The sequence below is a fragment of the Helianthus annuus genome, chromosome 2 (assembly GCF_002127325.2).
Source record: "Helianthus annuus cultivar XRQ/B chromosome 2, HanXRQr2.0-SUNRISE, whole genome shotgun sequence".
NCBI classification, from domain to species: Eukaryota; Viridiplantae; Streptophyta; class Magnoliopsida; order Asterales; family Asteraceae; genus Helianthus; species Helianthus annuus.
Genome location: NC_035434.2, coordinates 104,463,496 through 104,475,149, shown reverse-complemented (window position 1 = coordinate 104,475,149; position 11,654 = coordinate 104,463,496). Strand labels below are relative to the sequence as shown.

General features: G+C 33.7%; 1 protein-coding gene and 1 long non-coding RNA gene across 2 annotated transcripts; one reads left to right on the top strand and one right to left on the bottom strand.

Moving 5' to 3' along the window:
• Nucleotides 1-519: 519 nt before the first annotated feature.
• On the top strand, nucleotides 520-2,864 carry LOC110916157. Its single transcript, XR_002579543.2, has 2 exons — nucleotides 520-656; nucleotides 1,220-2,864. It is a non-coding gene; the product is annotated as an uncharacterized LOC110916157 (long non-coding RNA).
• A 1,479-nt stretch (nucleotides 2,865-4,343) lies between these two features.
• LOC110916164 (cytochrome P450 78A7) lies at nucleotides 4,344-10,927 on the bottom strand. Its single transcript, XM_022160918.2, has 2 exons — nucleotides 9,904-10,927; nucleotides 4,344-5,146 (listed from the first exon to the last, which is right to left on the bottom strand). Exons 1-2 carry the CDS (start codon nucleotides 10,906-10,908, stop codon nucleotides 4,514-4,516), a joined length of 1,638 nt encoding a protein of 545 aa, XP_022016610.1. The 5' UTR covers nucleotides 10,909-10,927; the 3' UTR covers nucleotides 4,344-4,513.
• Between the last annotated feature and the right edge of the window lie 727 nt (nucleotides 10,928-11,654).

Sequence of the window (11,654 nt, the reverse complement as noted above, 5' to 3'; positions counted from 1 at the left end):
GCTTCCGCTGTGCATTTATAAATTGTGGTTTGACTATATTGTTGCCAACTACGTCACGATAATCCTCCACCGGGCCCACCGGTGATACACGTGGAAATCGGGGTGTGACATTTAAGCAAGTTATAAACTTGGCTAAACCAAATAAAAGATGTACAAAATAATGGGATGAAATGTTTATCAGTTTGATGTAAACATTTCAGATTCAAAGATGCCGGGTGGAAACAACGATGAAGCGGTGCCAGTGATGTAACACCCCAAATTTTCGTATGTCATAAAATAATAATATGTAGTAATGTTTAAATAATGGAAAATGGAAATATATAGAACTATGTCCTAATAAAAGTTAAAAATGGTACTAAGTTTAAAACATATCTTATTAACCAAAGTAAATAAAAGAAAGATGACCAAGCTAGAATGGGAAGTAATAAAGTGAATATGATTTAAAAGACAAAGGACTAAATGTGTAAATGTGGAAGGAAATTTTGATAAAAAAATGGCCAGTGTTTTGGTCCTGGCTTTGTGCGATTGAGAGACAAGGGCAGGGGAAGAACCCTTCACCCAAAAATCATTCTAATCTATCAAATTGAAGGGGTTGAAAGCTAAATTCTAGGTGCATGAGTTAGGAATTAAGACCTCCTACGTATGTTTGATACCAAGTAAGTTTAATTTCATGTTTTTGTGAAATTTTATGAAGTGGGTTATGTGAAATTCATGATTTTTGTATGAAATCGAACCTAAATGTTAGATTATATGAACAAATAGGGGTTGTATTATGTGCTATTTTGATTGTATTGGTAGTTTGGGGTAAAATCCACTTGTAATTGTAAGATAATGAAATTTAGTAAAGTTTATGGATGAATTGTGTAATGTTGATGTTAAACATATGTTATAGAAGTTGTTTAGATGGGTAATTTGATATAAATCAGATGTAGTATGGTTATGATATTGATTGTGAAAGATTAGGTTAATCCATTGATGAATTAGGATAATATGTTATAATTACTTGTACATCATGCTTTGTAGATAGTACGCACGCCATGTGTTCGATGAAATGCCTTAGAATGATTTAGTTGAAATTTGACATGAAACTTTAATTTAATGATGATGTAAATGAAAATGGATGTATGTGTAGTTATGTAAAGTCATGACGAATAAAATCAAAAATGCATATGTGAAGCAATGTATACGAAAGCTAAAAGTGTGAAGTTATAACGTATAGGCACGAAGAAAGAAGAAGGCACGAGCCATTCAAAGTCTCAGGCATCGCAAGATCACGGTAAGTTCATATGAACTTTATTTACTTTAAATTTATATTTATGAATGGTAATTTTGGTATTTAAGCCTTAGTGTAAAGTCGCATTGTTGATCATGATTGATATCGATACGTAGAGTCTTGAGAGATGTTTAAGAAATGATGTAGTGACAGATGTTTAATGACCCGTTTTAAATGGGTCGGAAATGTTGATTTGTATGATGTCAAAATGGTTAAAGAAAGGACTCGTTGATAACGGGTCAAAACGAGGAAAGTGAGTTAGTAATGTATGGTAAGAATCGACCCATTTCGGACGGGTCGAAAGGTCTATGCTTGAATGTTTTCGATATGTAAGGATGAATGAGTATAAAGAAAATTTACGCTTGCAAGGAAAGGATGATTACGACAAGAATGTTGACAAAGTGATGAAATTGGTTAATGGGTCGAATAATGATAAGAAAATAAAAGCTTAAATTTTGTTTTAGTAAATTGAACTGATGAATGTTTTGGTGTCATGCATGTTACGTAAATCCCATATATCACGATGACGAGCTCGGATCGAACACACTAAATCGCCCTCTTTGCGCTTCCGGTTCAAGTTATCTTTTTGTAATGAGTCAAAATAACTTTTGTGATGTAAATGTTAATCTTATGTCTAGGATGTTCGTAAGTAGTTTGGATTTTTAAATCTTATTTTGGGTAGTTCGGACAAAACACTTGTGATCAATCTTGTATGGTCACAACTTTTATATCTTTTGAAAAGTGTCGTCGAATTTATTTTGAATGATGTTTGTTAAAAGCAGGGAATCATTTATAGTACGAACGGGTCATGCCCAATTTTTGTTAAAAATTATTATGTCATTATTTTATTTTTGAATGTGAAAAATTGAGCGCTACAAGTTGGTATCAGAGCCGAGGTTTGAGGGATTCAAGCATTAGAGTTAAAATGCCTGAACTCAAACCGAAAGCTCCGCGTCAGCAACACCATCGTTTAAGCGTGTGGAACGGTTCTATTCCCAATTGTGAAGGCGTGGAAGCCACTGGTGGTGGTGGTTTGTACACCCAAGCGGCGGCGACGAGGTTCGATGGTCTAATAGCTCACTGGTCAGCGTCTAAACATTAGCCGATTCCAATGGCAAGCACCATCGATGGATTCTATGGCTACAAGGAGATCGTTTTGGGTGTTTGAGTACCTACCCACCGCCTCCGATGAGATGAGGCTAGGGTTCCGTCAAAATCGCAAGCCTTTCAAGATTCTTGGTGAAATCGCATTAATGGAGTCTGGTAAAGGGTGGATAAAATTGGGTATTTTAATGCGGGTAATTTGAGGTTGTGGGGAAAAAGTTGAGTAAATTGATGGATTTAGATATTGGGTTTTGACGACCTGAAGAGTGAGGAGATGAGAGGTGGGTTTATGGGGTTTTCTTAGATTGACCTTTTTGGTTGGGCGTGGAGGTTAGAGGTCTAATCTACAGCTTAATGTGGTTTTGATAGGCAAAGAGAGTCATTTGATTTTGAATCTTTGCAAACTTTGCTTCTACTTATTGTATCTGTTCAATAAGGTAATTTTGATTGAGGTTGCATACAAGCTATCTTAGTTTAAATTGTTCAATTTTCAAGTTCTTGGTAAAGTTTTGTGGTTAATTTGTGTGTTATGCAATCAATAAATTTAACCACTGCTATGTAGGACATTTGCTCGCAATTTTGTAGTTAATTCTTAATAGTTTTAAGTTTTTGCCAAATTGTTTTTGGAAGTCGTAATTGTACTCCAAGATAACATTTCGAGCTGCAGTGTTGTCATTTAAGTATCGTATGATCATCATCGAAAAGTTTGGTTTAGCAGCAACGCATAGTTTTAGTAGTATGCGACACGAAATTTGAAGTTCATCAACTTATCTTATCTGATATAAGAAACTAGATGAACGGTTTATTATATGACAGATTGATGATATATTTTCTAAAGGTTGATCTTTATTGTGTACTTTGGATGTGCATAGTTTGAAATACATAAATATATTTAATAACAAGATGTGTTTCATAAATATGTAGTTCATCATCAGTAAGGCATTATTAGGGGACACGGGGTGGTTCACTAGTGATAGAAACTATCACTCCCATTGTCCAATCATATCATGCCATGTCATCAACCAAATTTCTATCACTAGTGATAGAAATGTAGGCGGGGTGGTATCACTAGTGATGAATTCTATCACCCAATATTATATATCCCATATTTCGTGTGTGATGTACAAGTGTCATTTGAATTCTATCACCCCATGCAGCCTTTATTCAAAAGTTCCACACGTGTCACTTGAAGAGATGCCCATGCAGCCTTTATTCAAAAGTTCAACGAGTTATAAAATGCACGCCGTTGAATTTATAACGCGTGAAGGAATGGAGGCGGCGGTGTGCTAACGCGTGATAGACTTTATCACGATAAAATAACGTGCCACCCTGTGTCCCCTTATATGCTAACCTCGATGAGACGAACCGAGCAATACTGTCCAAACTACATCGATATAGGTATTCGTTTGCATAATTTTCGTTTGACGTAAAGCTCGTGTCGATATCCTCTGGATTGCTATATCAAGTGCCGGTATTGTACCGGTGTTGTAACAAAATGAACCAATGTCGACTAAAATCTTACCGTAACGAACCAAGCCGGTAACAACCAAGTTCCAATACTGTTACATGTCAAAATGATACCGACCAAATCCACGCCGCGAAACGCGGGGAGATAACACTAGTTTATTAAAGATCACGAATGTTAGGCTCATTCAAAAAAAAAAAAAAAACTATTTATGAATGAATGAAAATATATAAAGATGCACGTGAAGGTAACTAGTGAAGAGAGTAGTTGATGTCTAGAGAACTTTATTTCGGTTAATGTAATGAATGCTATGTCAAACATTGCCTTTAATATTATAGGCAACTTAACGTTCATTTTTTTCTATATCTTTCACTACTTAATAGTAAGGATGCAATTTAAGAACTTCTATACTAGAAATGTTTCTCCAATACTTTAATATTTGCACACCGTATTAGTAATGACAATAACAAATACTACATTTGCAAATTACAAACATGTTACACAATACGTTACTTATTACAGTATTACAATACATAGTATGAAAACATAAATCAACCCTTTGATGCAACATAAATGAAACTTTTGCCCTCTCAATTCTTTATTTAATTCTTTGTTCACCCTTAAGAGGCCGAAATGAGAGTACTTGCACACAATAACCCACCCACAAAACCCTACATCAATGCATAACCTTCACTCCTAGAAACCACCTTTGCACATAGAGGCTTCTTCATTTCACAAGAAAGTTTCAGCACCTCAGTTAGGTCAACCGGATGAGCCATGTCAGGAACCCACTCAAAGTTGTACACTAACTTAGCCACCCACTGGCTAACTGTAACCATACCAAGGTTCATACCCGGGCAAACCCTACGACCTGCTCCAAATGGTGCAAGCCTAAGGTCACCACCCCTTATATCCACATTAGACCCACCAGCAGACAGTAAGAACCTATCTGGATCAAACACAAAAGGGCATTCCCATATTTCAGGATTGTGTGTGATGGCCCACATGTTGACCATGGCAGTAGTGTTGGCTGGGATAACCATGCCGTTGGTGAGATGGACATCTGATGTTGAAAGACGAGCCCATGACAGGAGGGGGCCTGGTGGGTGGACACGAAGAGTTTCTTTTATAACAGCTTGAAGGTAGGGTAGTTTAGTCATTTCAGCGTCGTTGAGGTTTTTGTTGCCCATGACAGTGTTGAGTTCGAATCGGAGCTTTGATTGAATGCCTTGGTTTATCACTAGTTCCGCCATGACCCATTCGGTTAGAAGAGCGATTGTATCAGTTCCGCGAAATACCATTTCCTATGATTAAATATGTAAGAAGATCAAAAGTTAGTTACGTTAGTTCATGTACAATAAAACATCTAAAAATTAATAGGGGATAAATCAATCACCTTAATAAAATTAATAATTTGTCCAGTCCCAACTTGGGACTAGTGCAAAATATGGATCCCAGTTAATAAAATAATAAGATAATAACCTTTTTTAAAATCCCATTGTATATATATATCGTTCCTAACGAAACTATAAATTAATATTAATAATTACTAAAAGATTCTAAATTTTCAATGGATATTTTATAGTGATGAATTTCTAACCATGGTTAATGTACATTATATGAAGAAGAAACATGCCTTGAACGTAATATTATTACTTCATAGAGGTTACACGGTAACTTGTATCAAATATGAACAATGGTAATAGGTAATGATATACCACTCATCTTAAAATTTGTATATATTTAATTATGGTTAGGGATGACAATCCAACATCTACACTATATAATAAAAGAAACCACTTTCGGGACATTTGTCATTATATTAGGCCATCTCTTATAGATAATTATTACCTTAATTTAATCTCTTCTAATTAATTATAGATAACCCTCCTACTAAATATTATTTAACTTAATATCTTATATTATAGATAACCCTCTTACTAAATATTATTAGTTTAATATCTTATAGATAATTATTATTTAGTTTAATCTCCTTCTCATTTATAATAGAGTAAATTACGATTTTGACCCTTATGGTTATATCACTTTTACCCTAGCCCAAAAAGAATTTTTTTAACATCTGAGCACCCAACGTCTTTTTTTCTAATCCTTTTGGCCCCTAACACTAACCTCATCCATTTACTTTTAGGGGCCAAAAAGGTTAGAAAAAAAAAACGTTGGGGGCTCAGATGTTAAAAGATTCTTTTTTGAGCCAAAAGGGTAAAAGTGATATAACCACAGGGGCCAAAATCGTAATTTACTCTTTATAATATTATGTATTTGAATTAGTTATATTTGAACGTTTTGTTTAGTTTGGTATCAAATAGATTTTACGAAACTTAAAATAAAATTAACTAATATTATTTATCATTTATACATTTACGTAGTTTTAAATAAAAAGTCAAATTTATTGAGACTTCGTCAATAAATTTTGCAACAACAGAATAATCTATTTTTATCACGAAAGCTAAACTTTGTATTAATATATTAACTATTTTTATTTTCACTATACAAAATTACATTTACTCGACCCATGTAATACATGAGGTTTTTTAAGATATAACTTTTTGTTATTTGATATATAAAATTAGATTTATTCAATTTGTACAATACATGAGGTTTTTTAAGGATGTATATTTTTTTATTATTTAGTACAGAAAATTACATTTATTCAAACCGTGTAATGCGCATATTTTTAAAGATGTAATTTTTTTTTATTATTTGGTATATAAAATTACATTTATTCAACCCGTGTAATAAATGAGGTTTTTTTAAAGATGTATTATTTTATTATTTGGTAGATAATATTACATTTATTCAACCCGTGTAATACACGTGGTTTTAAAGAAATGAGGTTTTTAAAGATATATTGTTTTATTATTAGTATATAAAATTTATTTATTTTCCTTTGTGCTTGGTAAACTAAGTGAGAGTTATTTTTTATTTTTAATTTCTTTAGGCAAGAAAATTATACAAAAAAAAAGTAAAATAGTAAAATGTATTATGGATTTCAAACAGATATTTTTTTACAAACTAACGAGCATGGTTGCAAAAGTCGCTAGGCGCTCCCTAGTCGGTCGACTGGGGAGTTGAGAGTACTCGGCCTAGACGGAGAGTACACGGGGAGTACTCGGGCATGCCAAATTATAAAGAAATTAGTGTTCGGAAATTATATATATGTCAAATAACATAAATTTACTAATATTTATAACAAAATATGTGAAATTGATATTCATTCTTTAACGTGATAGGCATAGAAATTAGGTTTTATTTTATTTTAAGTCAAACTCGGCCCGAGTTGACCTACTAGATCCGATTTTGGACGATGTTGACCGCATTTGATCGATTTCGAGTAATTAGTCGGAGTTGAAGTAAGTCGCCTCGGTAGCCAACCTTGTAGCGACTACTCGGGGAGTACTCGGCCTTGAAGACCTTGTTTTACAACCATGCTAACGAGTATATATGATATTATGGGTATACTTAATACCGGCAGTTATACATTATACCGGACAAGTATTTAATTGAACACAATTTAGAATTGAGTAACGTAGGGGGTGTTCAAAATCAGATATCCAAAAATTCGGATATCCGAAATTTTCGGATACCTTGTTTCGTTATTCGAATCGGTATTAGAAATTTCGGATAGTGAATTGGATATCCGAATATCCAATTTTTTATTTTGTTTTTACTTTTTATTTTTTATTTATTCAAAAACGGATATTTCGAATATCCGATATAAATTTCGGATATTTCCGATATTTTTCAGATATCCGATAAAAATATAATATCCGAAATATCCGATAATTTTTAAATTAGCTATCTGAATCCGAATTCAAAAATGTCAGATGTCCAAATTTTCCAATAGTTCGGATTCGGATATCGAATAATTTGGATCGAATTTTTGGATTCGGGTATTTCTGATAACCGCTAGGGTAAGGGAATTCAATTATCAATATACTATTTTAAATCAGTCCTCGTGTTAATACAGTGTTTTAAATCACTCCTCGTGTTGTTGCTTGACAATAGAGTACAATTCGATTAGTGATTTAAACCGAAGACTTTTAGTATTATTTTACAATGATTAGAAAAGGCTTTAATGTATAAAATATTTAAACTAAAGAAAGTGAGTCTTACACGCCAAATCTTCATTCTTTCAAATATTTGGTCGGTAAAATGAATCATGGAATTAATTTTCTATTAGCTATTTTACCAACTACGAAGGTCCACGTTGTAGAATTTATAATATCTATTCCTAGGACATTCCGTTGATGCTTGTCAAACAATAATTACTTTTAAGGATGGAAGAACACGTATATGAGGGGACCAACAATAGTTTTTACTGTTTTTGTGATGTCCCACAAAACAAGAAACAAAAAAATCTATTAGCATATTATTGGCTAACCAACATTTAATTAAAAACAAAAAACAATACACGTGTGTTACAACCATTGATGTTGTAATCCTAGAGTACATATTTTTATGATACGTACCGTGGTATTGTCCGTGCTACTGATTTGGTTAGACCGGTCGAATTGCTTTCATAAATGAATTACGTAATAAGCGATTTATTCAAAAATGAATTACGTATAAGTGGTTTACACTATAAATATATAGTTAATTTAAAACAAAATATAAAAATACTATATCCTTCATGTAGATTTGTAATATATCTATAGAAAAACAAACATTTATTCTTAATTAATTTTTTTTTTTTAAATTATTATTATTATTATTATTATTATTATTACTATTATTATTATTATTATTATTATTATTATTATTATTATTTACTATGATTATAATAAAAATTAACATTTATATTCTTATCTAACTTTCTGTTTAAAATTATTATTATTATTATTTAATATGCTCGTAATAAAAACAAACGTTCATCCTTATCTAAATATTTATTCTTATCTAGTATTTTTTTAATTATTATTATTTAATATAAGAGATAAATAGAAAAATAAAGTGAGAAAGCACCAGAAAGTGACACGTGTCAAAAAAAGATTTTTGTTTATTAGTATAGAAAGATTTAAATCCTCGAGGAAGTAAAATATAAGGGTGAGAGGGGTACTCCCCTTTTAGGGGAGTCCCCTCTCTTACGCACACCCAATCATGTTATGTCACGTCAATTCCCCTCTTAAACTCCCCTCTCACCCAAATTTGATGGCGGCACTCCCCTCTTAGGGGACTTGGTTTTTATTCAAAAAAAAAAAAAAACAATTTGATTGGTGGGAAACATGGACCTCACACCCTCTCTCTTCATTCTTCATCGGTGAACAACCCCCGGTTCCCCTCCCCGATTTGCCTCACCGCCTTGATGGCGCCGATGTTCCTGAGCGGGGACTTCGGTCACCGAAAGGGGTCACCGAGAGTGCCCCGAACACCCAAAAGTTTGAGGTAGTAAATGAAATTGTGGAAGGAGAAAAACAATCAATTTTTTTTTAAATCATGTTCAAATCACCTGACTTATTCGAATGAAGACAGTCCAGAAACAACCAGAACAGATATGTACCTGATTACCGGTCCAATCCGCTTCTGAAAATACTCTTTATTCGTGATATATTCGTACTCCCCATTTAATCATCTAAAGTCTTGTTAAGTTACTACTATTAGTTCCTTAACTAATGGTTATATATATTTACAGGTTAATTTTTAGAGTAATTATTATTGTAAATTTACAAAGTGTTACTTAGACGAAAATAGTAACACTTATATTTCAAATCTTGACGTTTGATGAATCGACCTTCTCTGGAAAGATCCAACTTGAAGGGATAGCGTACTTCAGGGGCGAAGTATAGAAGGGGGACCTCCTGAACTTTTCGCTCAGTAGTGTTATATATGTAGTTTTCGTATAGAAATTTTTGGATATATACGTTTTCGACCCCCCGGTTCTGTAGAAATTTTTTTGGTATATACGTTTTTGACTCTGCCACCCGGTCATTCGGGTTAAGTTTTGCCACTGGCGTACTTTGTACATATTGTTCAAAGGAGTTAAATGTGCAATAAAACATAAGTCAAGATAACAACATATATAAAAGGGAAGGATAACACTAACCCATAAGATAGCCACCATATCATCTTCACTAAGCTTCTCCTCGCCACTTAAAGAGAGCAATATATCAACGAAGTCATAGTCCTCACCGCTATTTGCCGAGCCTATGAGTTTATGTTCATCAATAATCTTTTTGACAAATTTCTGAACTCGAGGTACAAGAGCAACACATCTTTCTTTAACACGAGAAGGGTCATAAAAGTTGTTCAACCACGACAAATGATCAGACCAATTGAATGCCCCTAAAAGCTCAAATCCTTCTCTCACCATCTTTTGAAGCTCCATATATTCATGAACATCCCCATTTTTGTTGTAGCTTTTGCCGAAGACAATTTCCATTACATTGTTCAAGGAAGCAATTTGCAAGTGCTTTCTTAGTACAACAAAACCATGCAAGGATTGTTCCTTAACAATGTTATTTAACATAGAGGTACATTCCTCCACACGTGCATGTTCGTGTGCAAAAACATGCCTTGGAGCAAAGAGATGAGACGAACCAATTCTTCTCAATAGTCTCCAATAGGTTCCATTGGGTGCAAATCCGATAGCTCGGTTAAACATGAGTAGCCTAGCAGACTGCTTTATCGGACGGTTGGCGAAGTGTTGGGAGGTTAAGATTTCACGAGCCGTTTGTGGGTCCGAGGCAACCACAGTAGGGGTCGAGCCAACACTGATAGCCATGAGTTGGGTAGCTGCATGGCTAGAACGAGCCATGCACGCAAGGGTGCGATGAGGTAAATCATGAACCAAACATAGCAAGCTGCCAAATACCGGAAACCCTAGAGGGCTTGGAATAGGGACGCAACCCATATGGTTGCGTCCATTTTTCCATGCCGGGCCTCCGTAATATGACAACGTCCATGTCACAACCGCAAGAGTTGCTAATGTTATGACACCATAAATCAATACAAAAGTGATGTTCATAGTATATGTTTCAAGAAAGGTAGGGTAAGTAATCCCCCACCAAGTGATCATGTCTATATGATACAAGCTTATTGTCGTTGCCATGGAGAATATGAAGTGTGTGTGTAAGTTGGGTGGTTGTGGTGTGGGATAACGGTTGACAGAATAATGGTTGTTTAAATAGGTAACATGCTGTGAAATAGGAAGCAATCTATTGACTTTAAAAGTATAAAATTTCCTAGGTTATCTAAAAAGTGGCAACATCTATGTGCCTTCGTGGGTATACTTATTCTGAAAGTCGTGTACCAATAAATTTTGGATCCAATCAAAACCTTGATTTCGATGCCACGTAAACTATTTATTAAAGGTACAGTAGGTGTAATCAATTAGCACAAAGATTTTATTAGAAAAAACAAATAGGGTATAACTTAATAAGAGTAATAAAAAAAAACCGAAAATCTGAATGCCAATATTAAATATTTAACACGCACTATATATGTCATCTTCAAAAGATGTACTCAAGTATCTAAAAATTTATATTTTAAGTAATAATGGTAATAATAGAAGGAAGGATGATAAAAATAACAATAAAATGGCTCAAACTATCCACACACTATCTGTCTATTTAGACACCCTTTGTCTCGTATAGGCTTATATAAGGCGTATAGGATTACATCAAATTCAGTGTCTGACTCATGTCAGTCTGGTTTGACTGCTCCTATATGCCACGTATAGGCCTATATTGGGCGTATATAAGAGGTTTTTTTTAAACAAACATTTTATATAATATTAATCGTTTTAGCAAACTTTTATACAAAAATAAGTTTTCTATTTTAAATAAATAAAAATAA